Source organism: Bos indicus, chromosome 19 (assembly GCF_029378745.1).
Source record: "Bos indicus isolate NIAB-ARS_2022 breed Sahiwal x Tharparkar chromosome 19, NIAB-ARS_B.indTharparkar_mat_pri_1.0, whole genome shotgun sequence".
NCBI classification, from domain to species: Eukaryota; Metazoa; Chordata; class Mammalia; order Artiodactyla; family Bovidae; genus Bos; species Bos indicus.
In genome coordinates, this window is record NC_091778.1 from 43,562,692 (window position 1) to 43,582,374 (window position 19,683).

The following is a 19,683-nucleotide window of genomic DNA, read 5'->3' on the forward strand; positions in this document are numbered from 1 at the left end:
CATAAAGATGGAATGCAAGGGGCTCACTGTGTTCCAGTGAGTGGAAGGGCTGGGTTGTATAGTAACTGGAACTGCTAAACTGGTTTCCAAGGTGGCTTCACCATTTTACCTTCCCACCACCGGTATATGAGGGTTCCAGTTTCTCCACATCCTTGTCAACACTTGTTATTACCTGACCTTTTGATTATAGCTATCCTGCCCTCCTCATTCATCCATTTGAGTGAGATTTTGCATTTTCCTAATGACTAATGATGTCCTACCTATTTATGTGTTTATTGGCCATCTGTGTACTTTCTTGGGGAGATGTCTTATCAGATTCTTTACCCATTTTTAACTGGACCACTTGTCTTTTTATTATTAAGTTGTAAGAGTTCTTTATATATTTTAAACACAAGTCCATATATCAGATATATATGATTTGTAAATATGATTTTTCTCCTATCTTATGGGGTATTTTTCCATTTTCTTTTTTTTGACTTGGAGTAAAAAAATCTTTTTAAATTTTTTAAAAATTTCATTTTTAAAAACGTGTTTTTTAACTGGAGTATAATTGCTTTACAATGTTGTGTTAGTTTCTGCTGTACAACATGAATCAGCTATAAACATACGTTTATCCCTCTTGAGCCTCCCTGCCACCCCAGATCCCACACCTCTTTTTATTTTCTTGATAGTGTCCTTGAAGCACACATTTTTTAGCTTTATTTACGTATTTGCCTGCTGGGTCTTCATTGCTGCGCACAGGCTACGCTCTAGCTGCGGTGTCCGGGCTTCCCATCATGGTGGCTTCTCTTTGTGCAGTACAGGCTGGAGTGCCCGTGGGCTTCAGGAGTTGTGGTGCTCGGGCTTACTTGCCTGTGGCCTGCGGAGTCTTCCCAGACCAGGGCTTGAACCCGGTCCCCTGCACTAGCAGGTGGGTTCTTAACCACTGGACCACTGGGAAAGTCCCAAATATTCGGCTCTGACAAAGTTTAACAACCTGTTTTTTTCTTTTGTTGCTTTTGGAGTCATATCTAAGAATATAGTGTCAAATTTGAGGTCATGAAGATTTACCCTTATTATTTCCTTGGCTTTTCTTTGATCCATATTTTTTAATTGTAGTAAAATATAAATAAGAGTTACCACGTTAACTGTATTTAGTTATCCACTTCAGTGTCATTAAGTACGTTCCCATTGTTGTGGAACCATCACCATCATCCAAAACTTTTCATCTTCTTAAACTAAAACTCTGCGCTCATCAAACAATAACTCCCCACTGCTCCTTCCCACAGCCTTTGAAAACCATCACCCTGTTTGCTGTCTTTATGAATATGACTACTCTAGGTGCCTAATATAAGGGGAATTATACAATATTTGTCCTTTTGTGTCTGTCTTATTTCACTTAGCATAATGTCTGTTTTTGTCCATGTGGTAGTGTGTGTCAGAATTTAAGGAAGGAAATACACACACACACACACACACAAATATATATATATACACACACACACCGTATTTTATTTATCCACTTATTCATTGATGGACATTCACTGTTTGGCTATTATGAATAATGCTGCTATAAACACCGGTGTACAAAGATCTGAGTCCCCCCTTTTAATTCTTTTGAGAATATTCCCAGAAGGTGAAGTGCTAAATCATATGGTAATTCACACATGTACCTTTTTGAGGGACCACCATACTATTTTCACAGCAGCTGCACTATTTTACGAGCCCACCTGCAATGTATAAGGGTTCCGGTTTTTCTACATCCCCTCAACAGTTGCTGTTTTCTGAGTTTTTGGTTTTTGTAATAGCCAACCAATGGGTATCTCATTGTGGGTTTGAGTTGCATTTCCCTAACAACTGAGCATCTTTTTGTGTGCCTGTTGTCTACCTGTGTATCTTCTTTGGAAAAACGTCTATTCATGTCATGTTCCCATTTAAAAGTTTTTGTTGTTGAAGGGTTCTTTATATATTTTGGCTATTAATCCCCTATCAGACATATGGTTTGCAAATATTTTCTTCCATTCTGTTTGTCGTCTTTTCTCTCTGTTCACAGTGTCTTTCTTCTTCTTTTTTCTTTTTTTAAAGTACTTATTTTTTTGGCTGACTGGGTCTTAGTTGTAGCATGTGGGATCTTAGTTGCAGCATGCGAACTTTTATTTTCGGCCTGTGGGATCTAGTTTCCTGAGCGGGGATTGAACCCAGGCCTCCTGCATTGGAAGCATGGACTCTTAGCCACTGGACCACCAGGGAAGTCCCAAGAGTGTCTTTTGATGTACAATTAAAACAATTCTTTTGGCTGTGTCATAGTGCCAAAATGCTTAGTTGCAGCACTGTGGGATCTTAGTTCCCCGACCAGGGATTGAACCTGGGCTTGGTTCAATGAAAGCTGAGTCCTAACCACTGGACAGCCAGGGAATTCCCCAAAGTTTTTAATTTTGATGAAGTCCAATTTACCTTCTGCTGCCTATACTTTTAGTATCATGGCCAAAAAAATCATGGCCAAATCCCACGTCATGAAGCTCTGTTTTCTTCTTTGAGTTTTACAGTTTTAGCTCTTATATTTGGATCTTTGATCCACTTTGAATTGATTTTTATATATGATGTAAGGTTCCAAATTCATTCTTTCACATGTGGCTATCCAGTTGTCCCAGCACTTTGTTGAAAAGACTATTCTTTCCCCACTGAACGGTCTTGGCACCCTTGTCAAAAATTTGTTGACCACAGACACATGGGTTTCTTTCTAGACTCTGAATTCTTTTCCACTTATCTATAGGTCTATCCTCCTGCCAGCGCTACACTTCACTGATTACTATTTCTTTGTAGTAAGTTTTGAAATTGCTAAGTGTGACTACTTCAACTTTATTCTTTTTCAATTGGTTTTGTAGGAGTTTTGGTCTGGTTTCCAGATATTTGTGAATTTTCCAGGGCTTCTGATGAAGCTGCTCAACACCATTAGTCATCAGGGAAATGCAAACTAGAATTGACTCAAGTCATGTCACACTCCACTACGATGGCTATAATCAAAAAGGTCAGAAAATAAGTGTCGGCAAGGATGTAGAGGAATTAGAACCCTCATGTAAAATAGTGTGGCCACCTTGGAAACCAGTTTAGCAATTCCTTGTTTCTGGTCCAGGTAAACAAGTTTCCTTGTTTAGTGAGTGGCTGGGTTATTTTAGTGAGTCTGTCTGCTCCCCACTGCCCTCCCCGATACACAGTGTGGAGCCTCTGATGTTGCTCCTTAGGTGGGTGCAGCCCTGAGTTAAGCCCATAGTCAACCTAGCATGACAGTGACTTGCAAGGATCTCTCTGTGTCTCTTTCCCTGACCGCACCCAGCTGTTAAAACGACACTGGTTGTTGGCTGATCTGCCAACAGTGCGCTGGGGAATAAATGACTCCACAAATGGATCCAATCAAATGCAGGCTTCTTTGAAGGGATAGTTTCAAAGGTCAGTATTTGAGATTTGTTCTGACCCCAAGAGAGAAAGTTCCTTCCTGCTTTATCTTTCCCCATTTCTAGCAAACTAGCCAGTTCAGTTTAGCTTCTGTCTCCAATGAAGCTATGGGTCTCCTGCCAATAGCCTTTCACCAAAACCTCCAGGTTTTGAGAGCACAGTTAAGCTTGAGCTTGCAAATGGAGTCAGTTCCCTGTTTTAAACCTGCCTCTCCTCTCTGGAGCAAAATCTCTGAGTCTTAGGTCTGGCATTGTGGGTATGATGATGGCACGCTTCTGAGTGATGGGCCCACTTCAAAAGCTGAGTGCTCAGACTTCCCTGGTGGTCCAGTGGTTAAAGACTCTACGAGCTTCCAACGCAGCGGGTGCAGGTTTGATCTGTGGTTGGGGAACTAAGATCCCACACACTGCAAAGTGCAGCCCAAAAAGGGAAAAAAAAAGCTGAGGGGTGGGGGGTGATCAGTAGCCTCAGTCCTTCCCCGGCTTGCCTCTCCCATGGTGGAATCACTACCTTATGGACCTGAGCAAATGTGATCAGGGCTCCAGGACTCTCAGTAGCACTGGCCCAAGGTAAAGTGTCCATCCTACCAGAAGGGGCCAAGCAGAAGGGAGTACCTCACCTTTCAGCAGCATCAGCCAGAACTTAGCATCAGCTACAGGGGGCTGGGGGCAGGATGAGAAATGCCGGCATCCTGGCTTTCCCAGATGATAACCCCCTGACTGGGAGCTATGGGGAGAGGGAGCTCTGGGTTCTTGGCTGCACTGGTCTGGAGTTTCTGTCCTTTTGGGTCTTGGTTCAAACACCACGCTCACTCTTCTTACTGCATTTTGAATTTTCTTAAGTAAGCATTTCTTCATTTGCTGTATACCCATAGGAGACTTCGAACGGGTGGGTTTAAGAAAACAACTGTCACCAGTTTCACTGTGGGGGTGGGTGTGTAGAGCTGTTGGTGCCGTCACACCAGGAGTGGAACTCCTGTCACTCTCCAGTGCTCAGCAACTCAGCTTGGGTCCCTATCTTTACAGACTGTTCTTACCAAGGTCATCTACAGCCTCTTTAGTGCCAAACCCAGACAGTATTCCCAGTTACTATGTTCGACACTGTCACCCTTCCCTGGGCTTTGTTAGCTGTAGCCTTTCAGATTTTCCCTACCACTTCCATCATTCTTTTTTTTTTTAAACCTTATCGGTGATACTTTTTTTTGAAGATTCATTTATGTTCTGGCTGTGGTGGGTCTTTGTTGCTGCACGCTGGCTTTCGCTGGTTGTGGCGAGCGGGGGCTACTCTTCGTTGCACTGCGCAGGCTGCTCACTGCTGCAGCCTCTCTTGCGGGGTACGGGCTCTGGGAGCCTGGGCTTCAGTAGCTGCAGCGTGTGGGCTCAGTAGCTGCAGTGTACAAGCTTATTTGCTCTGCAGCATGTGGGATCTTCCTGAACCAGGGATCAAACCAGTGTCCCCTGCATCGCAAGGTGGACTGTTAACTACTGAACCACCAGCAAAGCCCCCAGTGACACTTAAATTTATTTGGCTGTGCCGGGTCTTAGCCGCAGCACACAGGATCTTCGATCTCACCTCGGCCTGAGGATCTTCAGTTGTGGGATGTGAACTCTTAGTTGCAGCACATGGGGTCTAGTTCCCTGACCAGGTACTGAACTCACGGCCCCCTGCATTGGGAGCTCAGAGTCTTAGCCCAGGGTCACCAGGGAAGTCCCCTGAACACGCTGATTTTTAAGGATGAGCTTTCTAACAGGAATAGGAGATAAAGACTATCATTCTAATTTTCAAAACCTCATGTGAACAGAAAGGTAAGAAACGCCCCCACTAGCCATCAACGCTGGTGACACACACACGCTCTGGGGCAGCCAACGCCCAACTAGTTCCTTTTTTCAGAGTCACACTGATGATTTCAAGTATTTCCCCGTCAAAACCACCCTATCTCAGCACCTGGTGGAATGAAATAAAAAGAGCACTCCATACTGTCCACTGAGGGAAATTTTTATTTGTAACATAAAATACACAATTTTATGACTATTCCAAATTGTACACAATACTTTTTTTGGGCAGTTATATACTACTGCCAATCAAGACTAAAATATGTATCTGAAATAATCTCACAAAGTTTTATAAAGAAAAATTATAAAAAAGTATGCTATTTTAAGTTATATTCACTTTTAGTCTCCCCCCTCACCCACTGCAAAGCCCTGAACACACCTTACATTGAAACGTTTTGATGATTTGTGTATATGTGTCTGGGAGCAAGCGAGGGGCTGAGGCAGTCGAGACTTGCCGTCGCCTCTCCTTGTGGTTTGCAGAACAGAGAGGAGAGAGAAGCTATATGCAGACAGTGAGCGTGCCTTTCAGTCACAATCTCTCCTATCAGGAGACATGGTCTCAGGAAAACTGAGGACAGCTCAGCCATGGGACATGCGCAGGAACCCCCAGGCTCCAGGCAGCCACTCTCCTGGGCACCTGTTCTCCCCAGCCCAGTGCTAACTATGCAGTGAGCGCTCTGCCCTTGGCATGCCAGGGGCCGGGCCAACCACTCATCTGAGTGTGTCACTCCCTGCCCCCGGGGTTGCCAGGACCACTAGGGTTGGCCCTCAAGGTGCACGGGTGACAGGGGCAACTAGGCTTCCTTTCCACCTTTCCCCAACACTCCCAGTCTCGGGAAGGGGGTGGGGGGAGGGGGGGTTTTAATCAAATCTTGAGGACGTAAGGGGCTGGTACGTCAGTGCTGGTATTCGTGGAGGGGTCAGCCTGGTCATCAGAGGCAGAGACAGTCTACCGCCCGGCATAGAAAAATAGTGATAAATCACTGTACGAAACTGAGCTAGGGCAAAGAGCAGCTTTTAAAAGAGGCATCTTCCAATAAATATTTACTACAGAGAAATATTTTCCTTTAACATTAAAACACTGATAAGTTCAGAAGTTAATGTTGTAAAAAAAATATGTTCATTTCCCCACATGTATAAAAATAATGTTTTTAGGGCCATTCCCTCCTGGGTGTGGTCAGGCCCTTCTTTTCGAGGGGAGCTGGGGTGACCTTAAGGCTTAAACCCCAAAGCTATACCTGCCTCCCCCTTTGCCCACCTGCCTGCCACAGCCCATTCCTTCCTTCTGGTGTAAAGCTATGGAAGAAATTTTGGACGAAATTATGCTGAGGATTTTTTGTTTTGCTTTGTTTTTGCAGCTTACCAAACTTCCCAGAAAACCTGCTGACTGCGTTTCCCCAAATTACCCCAATGCTGACACCCAGCACCCTGCCCAGGTGGGCAACACACAGGTCCTGGGTTAGGCCCACACTCTAGCCGCCCACTCCCCAAGACACCGTGTGGACAGTGAAGGGAATAGATGTGGCCTGCGGCGAGTCAAAGGCACAGGACCTGATGCAGGAAGAAAGAATTCTAACGTCAAATTAGGGTGAGAAGGGGAAACCGAGAAGTCCCAATTTAGAAACAAAAACACAATTCAACATTTGCAAAAAGCCGTTATCAATATGCCTTTAGAAAACCTTGCTTGCGCCTCCACCAGCGCAGAGGAGGGCGGGCAGACTGATGGTCGTTCCCAGGGAACAATGCAACATTCTCAGAGCCTGTGAGCCAGGGCCGGGCCGTTCAATCCGGCCACGACATAAAGGACATGAACACTGTGAGCGCTGGTTACGCGACCCTTGTGTCTTTCCTCTACTTCATCAAACGTGTCTGCACATGTGTACACACACAGGAACTAAGTGGCAATTCCACGGGGCGTGGGAGTGAGCGTGGGAGGCAGAGAACAGAAGATGGGCTACCAGTTATTCAGAAAGCCACTACCCACCGCCAAAGCCATGACTTCCCTTGCCCCAACCACTACTGTATGTCCCTCCTTTTCTCATCCCGACCCAGGAAAATGCGGGTTGGGGGAGAGGGAAGGACGGAGGATTGACTTCCTTCATCACAAGGCAGTTTCTACGTTTCAGAAGAAAAGCAGAGACCATCACAGTTATAGATCAATGGCTTGGCAAACACGGTGACACAGATTCACCAGACGGGAGGTGTTTCCACCTCCATCTGTCCTTCCCTCACTTGAAGAGCCACGTGTCAGAGCCACTGGACCTCAAGACACATGGCCCAGTTCCAGGGTTCATGGAACTAACTGCCATTCTGCACAAGGTTAAAACAACCAGAGCCTGTTTGTGGCCCCAGTTCTGCAGCTAAACTCTGGACAGCAAGGGGGAGAAGCAGCACAACGTGCAATCTCACACTCACACACACACACTCACACATCCTTCACTGGTGCCACCATGCACAGAAACACTAAAGTCACAACTAGTATTAACACTTCACATTATGAGTATTGTTTCCAAAGAGAAGCGATTCATGGAATTAAAACATCCACAAAAGTAACTCCTCTGGCAAGGATGAAGAAGCTAGAGATGGCGACGGGGCAGGAGGGGTGGGGTGGGGCGTCACGACTGTGCGTGGGGGATCCACTGACTGTCCATGGGTCGGCCTAGGAGCTCCTCCACACGCCGCGCCACGTCAATCGTGTCGTCCAGATCGAAGTCACCATCGTTGTCAAGGACGGGGTCGGGGCTTGGGAGGAAAAGAGGAGAGGTTGAGGGAAGGGAGAGGTCAGAGGCCAACAAGAAGCAGCAGAGACCACCCTGCACCCCACCAGGTGAGCGGCTCAGACTGCCTGTACCCTTGGCCCAGGCCTGGCGGGCAACTAGTAAGGCGACCTGAACCCTGGGGCAGAGTCGTCTGCCAGTTGGTTGGACACAATGACAGACTAAAATACCAGCCTACCTAGCCTCAACACTGGTTGCCCGCATATACTTAAAACCCATCTGGTCTTTACACAGAGCCAGAAAAATCTCCACTTTAGAAGAGTGGAGCAGGTGACATGGCCCAACCCTGTTCGATACTACCAATGCCTGTTGGTCACATCTCTCCCTCCCACCTGGGCACGTGCCTGAGCCTGCCTGGCCTGGGTAGTCTCAAACCCAGACTAGCCCTGGTGTCCTTGCCCATCAGTCCTCTGTGCACCCAGCCTGAGGCCAGGTGCCCAGTTCCTCCCCATGGAGCCCCAGAAGAACACAACCTACTTCTGTGGGTACATGTTATAGTGAGGCTGGGGGCACACGGCTGGGGAGGGAGCCTGGTCCATGTAGGTGGCACTGCCTCCGGCAGAGTCTGCAGAGGCGCTCACAAACCTGTGGGAGGAAGCGGAGCCTTAGCAAGGGGTAGTGGGGAGGGAGCACTTTTGTGTCTTTCTCGGGTGTGGAAGGACAAAGGGCCCACCGAGCCCGGGGCTTTGGCTGTGGGAGCAGAGCCCTGGGTACCAGGTCCCCTCATGACCAAGGCCCAGTTCCCTCCCCAGGGCTGGGCCAGGTATGTGTGTGTGAGGGGAGGCGGTAGGGGGTGAGGAGAGCCAGGTGGAGCCGCGGGGAGGAGAAAAGAGGCAGCAGGAGACCAGCGCTGGGCCCGGACACTTACTCAGGGACCACCTGCTTGATCTGTGGCTTCACGTACCCGTCCACTGCTTTAGCTGCCGAGGAGGGAAGATGGTGATGAGAACCAAAGTTCTCAAATGAAATGAAGATGCAGTCTCCCTTAAGAATCCCGTCTTTTCTTAGGATAAGACACAATCACCTCATTTTATCTTAGGATTTGGTACAAGCGTGCCTTTCATTTTTCTCTCATTTCTTTTGGTCTTACAGTGTGGCATGCGGGGTCTCAGTTTCCCAACCCAGGATGGAAACTATAACCCTTGCACTGGGAGCATGGAGTCTTTTAAAATAATTAATTAATTTTGGCTTAGTTGTGGCATGTGGGATCTAATTCTTTGATCAGGGCTCAAATCTGGGCCCCCTGCATCGGGAATGCAGACTCTTAGCCACTGGAGCACCAGGGAAGTCCCACAAGCACATATTTTAATTCATTAGGAAGACCCAGGAGAGGAGAAGCCCTCAATACTGACACTGGAAGTTAAGACAGCTTCCAAGTTGGCTTGGATGTGTTAATACATTCTTCAAACCATAAAAAAGGTAAACTTCAATACAAATCTAAATCAACCATTAACTGCACACTCACTGTAAAAAGAAAACACATCTTCCAAAGTTTCAAGCTGCAGATACAGAGGGACTGGCAACAAAACAAGGACCAACATGGGGAGGTCACAGCTGGATAACTTCTCAATCACACAAGGAAGAACGCTGTCACCGCTGGAAGTCTAGAGAAACAGCCCGGGAGGCCCTGACTTCCTTATCACTGGAGGTGCTCGCACGGAAGGTGGACCAGCACTTGCCAGGGGTCATGTGGAAAAATCTAAGCATCAGAAGGGAACTAATCTTATCAAGGGTCCTGGGAGTTACTCTAGCCCTGAGCCTCTACTCTCTCAGGAAATGGAAAGCCACTCTGTCAGGTGTCTGCGTCGTCTTTGTGTGGGTTTCTGTACGTGGGAGTCATGTGATGGCCGTGCCCCCCAGTGGGTGCCGTTTCTGCTGCATGGCTGGTCAGGAAAAAAGCACTGCTACTGCAGTGCCTCACTCTCCACAGCATCCTCGCTGGGATGTGCTAGGCTACGGATCAACCGAGGGGGTAAGGCAGAGTTACCTTCTCAAAAGGCTGGTTATGGAAATCCAGCTAAGGTCGGTAGCAGGACTGTGATAGTCTGAAGTCGGTGAAGTCTCGTCTCTTGGGTGTGTGAGGAAGGCAACAAGTATGTCTTAACTCTATTAGACAGGGAAGATTCCGCTGAGGTCAGAAGGATGACTCAGTCTAAGAGACTGAACCGCGCCATGGGTCACACATCGCTTGTTATCCTGACCTGCTTCTTCTGGGGCTTCAAATGTCAGTGGCTGCCTTTTCATAATATCTCATGCTTTTTGTGCTTTACTGTCTACAAAGAATTTTATAGAATGGCAGAAAAGATAAGAAACAAAAAAATGCTATAAAAATAACATTTGAAAACCTAGATTAGCTGGGCTCATAAAAAGAAGCAGTGGCAGGTTTAATCCAAAATACCACATAAGTCTAAAAATATTTTGGCTTACTTCCCCACCTAGAAATATAACCAGGTGGAAGGCATGATACAGAAGGCAGAATCTCTAAAGGAAAAAGGTCAACAGATTGGGCTATGTAGAAAATACACATCTTTGCACTTCAGCAAAACAAAACCTAAATGTTAAAAGAACCATGACACGAAGAAAAAAATCTCTGCTGTATACGATAAAGGCTTTATTTACTATATAAACGTCCTTGCACATTATTAAGGAAAAAGGAACTCCAAAAGAAAAATGAACAAGGAATAGGAACGTACAGGAAAAATACAAATGGCCAATAATGTGGAGGATAAGAAGCACAGGCTAGACTGAGCTCAAACCCTGGCTTGACCTCCTCCTAGCTGTGAGACCTCTGACCAGTTACTTCACTCCTCTGGGCCTCAGCTCCTCAAATGAAACCTGGGGATGGGAACAGTAGCTACTGCACAGGCCTGTTTTGAAGATTAAAAGAGAAACAATTTGAAATGTGCTCAGAAAAGTGTCTGGTACGCAATTAAGTGTTCAACAAATGTTAGCTGCTATTATTACTTCATTTCTTATCACTGTTATTATTGCCATTACATGAAAAGATGTTTTGAGCTTATGAAGAATCAAAGAAATTAAAAATAAGAACTAAGATCTCATGCGTATGCCCTGACATGTAAGATCTCATGTCAGGCTGGCAAACAGGAAGCTGATGAAGAGACTCTATGCCTGGCAGGAGGAGGATGGAGAAACAGACACTCAGACAGGTGTCTGTGGGAGTGGAAACAGACTCCACTTTCTGGAGGGCAATTCTGGAAAGATGTGTCAAAATGTTTGAAAAGCACCTACCCCACGTGTCTCAAATTCGACTTTAGAAATCTGTCCTAAGGAAACAAGTTGAAAGAGATGCAGGTACCTGGTTATCGCAATATTAATCATCACAAAAAAACTGTGACCTACTTCAAAGTATCTTAAATAAACAACACAGAATCACCGCACAATGAAGTTTAGGTATTGTTAAATGATGCTGTTAGTTTATATTTACTGTCCTGTAACTCTGCCTGGGATGTATTTTTCAGTGAAAGAGTAATCAGGTCATAAATGATGATGTACGGTATGACCCAAACCCGCCACAACCTGGTCCTTCCTGCTGCTCTGGCCTCGCCTCCTGCCATTTCTCCCCTGCTCATCCACTTCCAGGCTCCCGGGTCCTCGTGAGATTTTCTAAACACGCCAACTTCACTCCCGTCTCAGAGTCTCTGCTCTTGTTCTCTTGGGCTAGAGTGTTCTCCCTCGAGATCTGTGTGTGAGCTCCTCACTTCATCCAGGTCTACTCTGATGCCGCCTCCTCAGGGAAGCCTCCTCTGACCGCGCGAGTGAAGTGCCACCTCCCTTGGACTCCCTATCCCTTCACCTTATATGTTTTCTTAACGGCCATCACTAAATACATACACTTATTTACTTGTTTACTGTCTTCCTTCTGCTGTTAGATTGTAATCCCCACACAGGAAGTACTCAATAAGCCTCTGGTGACTGAATGCAGAAAACCTAGCTATGTGGACTGAAGAACATCTACTAAATTGTTTACATGGACGAGGTAAGACTATTGTGTGATATCTATTTTCTTTTCTATACTTTTCTGGAAAATTTTACAATAAATACATAATACTTTTATGCTCAGAAAGCAATAAAACCATCTATGTTTTAAAATACAAAATTGTACCTAATTTTGTTTGATCTAAACTTGTACATTGTAACACAGTGTAGCTGCTAGAAAAACACTACGGTGGTTCCTCAAAAAATTAAACATATGAATTATCATATAAACCAGTCCTTTCCCTTCTGGGAAAATACTCAAAAGAATTAAAAGCCAGGATTCAAACAGATACTTGTTCCCTTCAGTTTGGTATTTGGGGCTGGTAGTGGATATGTTTTTTCTTTGACTAAAGAAAACAGCCTGGGACTTATATCTGCCCTGCATAAAGCTCAAACAGCAACAACTGAGCATTAACTGTATAGATTTTCATACAGACAGACAGACACAGACACACACACACCTAAAACAAAGCCCCGAATCACAACAAAAGCAAATCAGAATGCGAACATTGTTACCAGTGGCAGGCTCGCATGGAACTGGGGTGTAATACTTGGAGTACACTTCGTCTTTGGGCCGGTCAGGAAACACGTAGATAAGGTAACTCAGGTCTCCCAAGCGGTCGGCCAGGGACCGGATGGAGAAATCTCTGGTGGTAAAAGGCATCAGATTCCAAAACATTCTTTCCTCTAGATCAACAGACAGAATAATCGTGGTCTAAATATGACTTCTGAACAGGAAATCTTAAAACCCAAAGAGACTACAAATGAAGCTCTCCATAAAAATTGTCCTAATAAAAATCTCCATTTAAAAATAACCGTGGGTTGTGGATTAAGCGGTTTTAAAAGTCATGGGTAGCTAAGCGGGTACCACATACCCTACTTCCCTTGAGATCTAATGATCTCAGGCAGTTTCCAGTTCAAACAGTATTCTCTCCCTTCCTACAAGAAACTTGTTGCTGACTCCAGTCCCTGATTCCCCATACAAAAGCATGTAAGAGAGATAGGAAGTGTGTCCATAGCCAGATAAGTTACCAAAAACAATCACGCTACTCTTGTTTGACTGTGAGGATCAGAGGAAAGAACTAATATTTCTAGATGGAAACGGTCAATACCCGTAACCCTTTAGCTTAGGATAAAGGAACAATGAAAACAGCATATTATTTCCACTCTAATGACTCCAAACAACAGAGTAATTCTTTACTGAAATAAGCCCAAGGTTGAATAATAAGAAGGCAAAAAGTTCAAAGGTGAAGCAGCTGAGACTTTGGGGAGGATACTGTATTACAAAGTGGCCTGTGGCCTGTCCATTTGTATTTCTCAAAATTAGTGCTTGTAATAATATTTTACACCAGCTGCAGCTGTGTCATGGTTATACATTTGTGTTTCCCATAATTAGTACTGGCCCCAGGGAATAATAACAAGTACTCAATGAACTGGTGGTTACAGTATAATAATTTTGCAACGTAAGCACCTAACCAGAGACAACATGTCCTAAAGAGGGAGAGACACTCACGAGAATCAAACTTCCAAGCAATGGTGATGCCACCGATTTCAGAGTCACTGAACCTCAGCAGGAAGGTCCCGTCTGGCTTGTTGATAAGCAGGTCGTGGGCCTGTTGCTTGTTCACGAAACCCAAGATAGCCCTGAATCATAAAGGCCAAAGGGGCAGAAGCAGAGTGTGATGTTTCAATGCAAGAAGGAAGTTACCACTCTACTGCCAACTTAACAAATGACGATTCTCACCCGTCATTCCAATGAGGCTTGAGATGTTTCTTTAACACTTCCATAACACCATCAAACCACTGCCAGAAAGTGTAATTCCGTCCGGGTAAATTCTCCTGGTTGGAGAGACAACAGTGAACCCAAGAAGGCAAAAGCCACACTCAGGGTCTGATTACCTGGATACACTTTAACTGGACAAATTAAATGGAAAACATCCACACTGGCAGGATCATACAAATATAAATATACACGCCTGCCTGAGTTTGACCAAAGGGTCCTACAACCAAAATACAGTGCAGAGAGGAAAAGACGGAAGAAGGGGAAAACACCACAAAGCAATTACCAACACTCAGTGGGCCTGGCCACACACACATTCCCCTGATCTGGACTGACTAGTCCTTTGTTGGTTGTGATTTGTGGCCTGTGATGAACAGCAGCAGCATCGCCCAGGAGCTTCTGAGAAATGCAGAATGTCAGGCCTCATCTCAGGCCTGCTATGTCCAAGCCCGCCCCTTAACAAGATGCGCCGGTGATGCGTAAACGTGAACTGCATCAGATCACACCACGAGGCTGCAGAGAACACTCCATCATCTGGGTGTTACCAACAATTGTCAGCCAAATGCAGTAATCTGATTCTGTGGGAAGGCAGGAGCCGTACTGCAACGGCAAAGACAGACCGTGGGGGCCTCCTGCTTCTCCTAGCAAAGCTCCTCTGAGCACCAGCAAACCACTTAGCCAGCTGGCTGGCACATAACTCTTAAGACAGACTCAGAGACTATGGAATCTCTGAATTAGGGCACTTAAAATAAGTGGAGTGGGGGTGTAAGCAAAGAAATTAAAGTTCCATTTAAAATCAACTTAAATTTCCTTCATCAGCATCCTCTTTCTTGGGCTGAGGGTTCCATGGGAGCCTGACTTTGTATTACGTATCAAGGAACATCAGAGGGTCAAGGGGACAGCCATGGAGCTCTGATCATCACAGAAGCTTTACTTCTCATGAGTTACATTACTGTGTGCTTTTCTGTCTCCTTTACAAAGGAGAAAACACACCAGCTGCATGCTAGTGCACCCACTTTGCTTAAATATTCAAGCACGTAATTCTGTACATAAAATGTATGAGGCTGTCCATCTGTTCAGAAGCTTCCTAATATCACGGGCACATCACATGAGAGATGCGAGGAGTGAGGGCCTGGTGCAGGGCAGCTCCTGAGGGATTGGGTTTGCAGGGGCTGATCTAACCGCTACAGGTGGTGCGTCCCTCACCCGGTTGAACTGGGACCAGGACACGGACATGCCGTTGTAGTCCTCGAGGTGGCTGCTGCTGCTGTTGAACAGCTTCTGCGCCAGGAACACCAGGTTCTCCTTGGTCAGGCCCCGGTTGCTCTGCACCTCGGCCTTGAATTTCATGTTGAGCGCCTCGCACAGCTGCGGCCACAGGACTTTGTCGGGCACTGCAAACGGCACCCTGCCCTGAGAGGGAGAGAAGCCAGAAACCTTAGGAGCAAACAGTCGCATGATTTATACCCTTGATGCGCAAGAGAAAAACACCAGGGACTGGATGGAGTTACAAACACTTGTCTGGCTGAGCCCGAGCGTCAAGTCAAACTTCCTTGGGGTGTGCAGTTCGGTGAAATTCAGAAGGTTCCATCTTATCTTCTTCACACGCACCTTGGAAGGTAACCTTGTGCTTTCTGTGGGCTTCTGTAAGTGAGCTGCTGGAGGTCTCGTGTTTCAACAGTCATGAAAAAAACATGACCAAGGTCTGGCTCTGATACGGGAAATTCAAAGGGAGTCGAAGTCTACAAGACTGGTTCTCTAGGTATATCCTTGCTCTTGACTCCTTCTGCCAAGAACGCTAGCTCAAAGTGAAATAACTTGTATGGAAGAGTAGAAACTATGAGCTGACGATTTTACTGAGAAACATATTAGAATATAAATTTATTAAAAACTGCTTTCATCCCATCAGGCACAGTACTTCATTTGACTTTATTATAAATTTTGTTGGAAAAGGCAATTCCTTCACATGATATAAAATTTTAGAAGCACAGAAGGGTATACAGTGAAGTCACTTTCCTATCTGCGTCTGCCAGCAATCTAGTGCTCTCCCCAAAGCATGTAATCTAGTTTATTGTGTATACTAACAAAGATATTCTGTGCCTGTCAGCAAATATGTATAATTTCTTTAAAATATAAAGCCCACATATTCTGCAACTCTTTTTTTTCACTTAATACTTTATCTAGAAGACCTCACATGAGCACATAAAGAAATTTTTCATTTTCTTTTGTGGCCGCTAAATATTCTACAGTGTGGAGGAACAATAATATATTTAACCGGATCTCCACTGGTGGACATCTGTGTACCGTCCTTCAGTCTTTGGCTATTGTCACAAGCAATGCTGCAGTGTATTCATTCATTTCACATACAGGCAAATACATCTGTAGAATAATTCCCACAGGGATGTACTTGTTCTAAAACAGCATAATGGAGAGGATGTGGAGAACCCTCCTACAGTGCTGGTGAAAATATAAATTGGTGCAGGCACTATGGAAAACAGTATGGAGGTTCCTTAAGAAAAACTAAAAAGAGTTGCCGTAAGATCCAGCAATCCCACTCCTGGGTGCATATCCAGAGAAAACTCTAATTCAAAAAGATACATGCTCCCCTATGTTCAGAGAAGCACTATTTACAATAGCCAAGACATGGACACAACCTAAATGTCCACTGAAAGGTGAAGAGATAACGATGTGGTGGACACATACAACGGAATACCACTCAGCCATTAACAGTAATGCCATCTGTAGCAATATGAATGGACCTAGAGCTCGCCATACCAAGTGAAGTCAGAAAGAGAACGACAAATACCATATGATATTACTTATACGTGGGACCTAAAATATGACACAAACTTGTTTATGAAACAGAAACAGACTCACCAAGAAAACAACTTTAGAAAGGGGAGAGGGAGTTGGAGAGGGATAAATTAGGAGTTTGGGATTAGCAGACACAAGCTGCTATATATAAAACAGATAAACAACAAGGTGCTACTGTGCACAGGGAACTGTATTCAACATCCTGCAATAAACCATCACAGAAAAGAATATGTGTGTGTGTGTGTATATATATATATATAAACACTTTGCTTCAAGAGTGGGAATACCAGACCACCTTAACTGCCTCCTGAGAAATCTGTATCAGGTCAAGAAGCAACAGTTAGAACCGGACGTGAAACAACAGACTGGTTCCAAATTGGGAAAAGAGTATGTCTATGTCAAGGCTGTATACTGTCACCCTGCTTATTTAACTTATATGCAGAGTATATCAAGTGAAATGCTGGGCTGGATGAAGCACAAGCTGGAATCAAGATTGCTGGGAGAAATATCAATAACCTCAGATACTCAGATGATACCATCCTTGTGGCAGAAAGTGAAGAGGAGCTAAAGAGCCTCTTGATGAAAGTGAAAGAGGAGAGTGGAAAATGTTGGCTTAAAACTCAACATTCAAAAAACTTAAGAACGTGGCATCCAGTCCCATCACTTCATGGCAAACAGATGGGGGAAATAATGGAAACAGTGACACACTTTATTTTCTTGGGCTCCAAAATCACTGCAGATGGTGACTGCAGCCATGAAATTAAAAGGCATTTGATCTATTGCCTATAGCTCAAATGCCTTTTAATTTCATGGCTGCAGTTTTGGCCACAGCAATCAGAGCAGAAAAAGAAATAAAAGGAATCCAAATTGGAAAAGAAGAAGTAAAACTCTCACTATTTGCAGATGACATGATCCTCTACATAGAAAACCCTAAAGAGTCCACCAGAAAATTACTAGAAATAATCAATGACTACAGTAAAGTTGCAGGATATAAAATCAACACACAGAAATCCCTTGCATTCCTATACACTAATAATGAGAAAACAGAAAGAGAAATTAAGGAAACAATTCCATTCACCATTGCAACAGAAAGAATAAAATACTTAGGAATATATCTACCTAAAGAAACTAAAGACCTATATATAGAAAACTATAAAACACTGGTGAAAGAAATCAAAGAGGACACTAATAGATGGAGAAATATACCATGTTCATGGATTGGAAGAATCAATATAGTGAAAATGAGTATACTACCCAAAGCAATTTATAGATTCAACGCAATCCCTATCAAGCTACCAACAGTATTCTTCACAGAGCTAGAACAAATAATTTCACAATTTGTATGGAAATACAAAAAACCTCGAATAGCCAAAGCGATCTTGAGAAAGAAGAATGGAACTGGAGGAATCAACCTACCTGACTTCAGGCTCTACTACAAAGCCACAGTTATCAAGACAGTATGGTACTGGCACAAAGACAGAAATATTGATCAATGGAATAAAATAGAAAGCCCAGAGATAAATCCACGCACATATGGACACCTTATCTTCGACAAAGGAGGCAAGAATATACAATGGATTAAAGACAATCTCTTTAACAAGTGGTGCTGGGAAATCTGGTCAGCCACTTGTAAAAGAATGAAACTGGACCACTTTCTAACACCATACACAAAAATAAACTCAAAATGGATTAAAGATCTAAACGTAAGACCAGAAACTATAAAACTCCTAGAGGAGAACATAGGCAAAACACTCTCCGACATACATCACAGCAGGATCCTCTATGACCCACCTCCCAGAATATTGGAAATAAAAGCAAAAATAAACAAATGGGACCTAATTAACCTTAAAAGCTTCTGCACATCAAAGGAAACTATTAGCAAGGTGAAAAGACAGCCTTCAGAATGGGAGAAAATAATAGCAAATGAAGCAACCGACAAACAACTGATCTCAAAAATATACAAGCAACTCCTACAGCTCAACTCCAGAAAAATAAACGACCCAATCAAAAAATGGGCCAAAGAACTAAATAGACATTTCTCCAAAAAAGACATACAGATGGCTAACAAACACATGAAAAGATGCTCAACATCACTCATTATCAGAGAAATGCAAATCAAAACCACTATGAGGTACCATTTCACACCAGTCAGAATGGCTGCGATCCAAAAGTCTACAAATAATAAATGCTGGAGAGGGTGTGGAGAAAAGGGAACCCTCTTACACTGTTGGTGGGAATGCAAACTAGTACAGCCACTATGGAGAACAGTGTGGAGATTCCTTAAAAAACTGGAAATAGAACTGCCTTATGACCCAGCAATCCCACTGCTGGGCATACACACTGAGGAAACCAGAAGGGAAAGAGACACGTGTACCCCAATGTTCATCGCAGCACTGTTTATAATAGCCAAGACATGGAAGCAACCTAGATGTCCATCAGCAGATGAATGGATAAGAAAGCTGTGGTACATATACACAATGGAGTATTACTCAGCCATTAAAAAGAATACATTTGAATCAGTTCTAATGAGGTGGATGAAACTGGAGCCTATTATACAGAGTGAAGTAAGCCAGAAGGAAAAACATAAATACAGTATTCTAACGCATATATATGGAATTTAGAAAGATGGTAACAATAACCCTGTGTACGAGACAGCAAAAGAGACACTGATGTATAGAACAGTCTTATGGACTCTGTGGGAGAGGGAGAGGGTGGGAAGATTTGGGAGAATGACATTGTAACATGTAAAATATCATGTAAGAAACGAGTTGCCAGTCCAGGTTCGATGCACGATACTGGATGCTTGGGGCTAGTGCACTGGGACGACCCAGAGGGAGGGTATGGGGAGGGAGGAGGGAGGAGGGGTCAGGATGGGGAACACATGTATACCTGTGGTGGATTCATTTTGATATTTGGCAAAACTAATACAATTATGTAAAGTTTAAAAATAAAATAAAATTAAAAAAAAATAAAATAAAATAAAAGGCATTTGCTCCTTGGAAGAAAAGCTATGACAAACCTAGACAGCATATTAAAAAGTAGAGACATTACT

At 44.2% G+C, this 19,683-nt stretch overlaps 1 protein-coding gene across 6 annotated transcripts in view; it reads right to left on the bottom strand.

Annotated features, from left to right (window-relative positions):
• Window positions 1-5,406: 5,406 nt before the first annotated feature.
• STAT5B (signal transducer and activator of transcription 5B) overlaps window positions 5,407-19,683 on the bottom strand; it is a 68,110-nt gene continuing 53,833 nt past the window's right edge. For 4 of the 6 annotated variants that reach the window (XM_019981198.2, XM_070773505.1, XM_019981200.2 and 1 more), the window contains 7 exons: window positions 15,024-15,230; window positions 13,782-13,876; window positions 13,551-13,681; window positions 12,554-12,724; window positions 8,910-8,961; window positions 8,519-8,626; window positions 5,407-8,006 (listed from right to left, as the gene is read on the bottom strand). In XM_019981198.2, coding sequence (XP_019836757.1) covers window positions 7,880-8,006; window positions 8,519-8,626; window positions 8,910-8,961; window positions 12,554-12,724; window positions 13,551-13,681; window positions 13,782-13,876; window positions 15,024-15,230 — 891 coding nt within the window. In that variant the 3' untranslated portion in view covers window positions 5,407-7,879. Of the gene's footprint in view, window positions 8,007-8,518; window positions 8,627-8,909; window positions 8,962-10,630; window positions 10,909-12,545; window positions 12,725-13,550; window positions 13,682-13,781; window positions 13,877-15,023; window positions 15,231-19,683 lie in introns of those variants that run through there. The other 2 variants (XR_011562090.1, XM_070773506.1) reach the window with 2 other exon arrangements.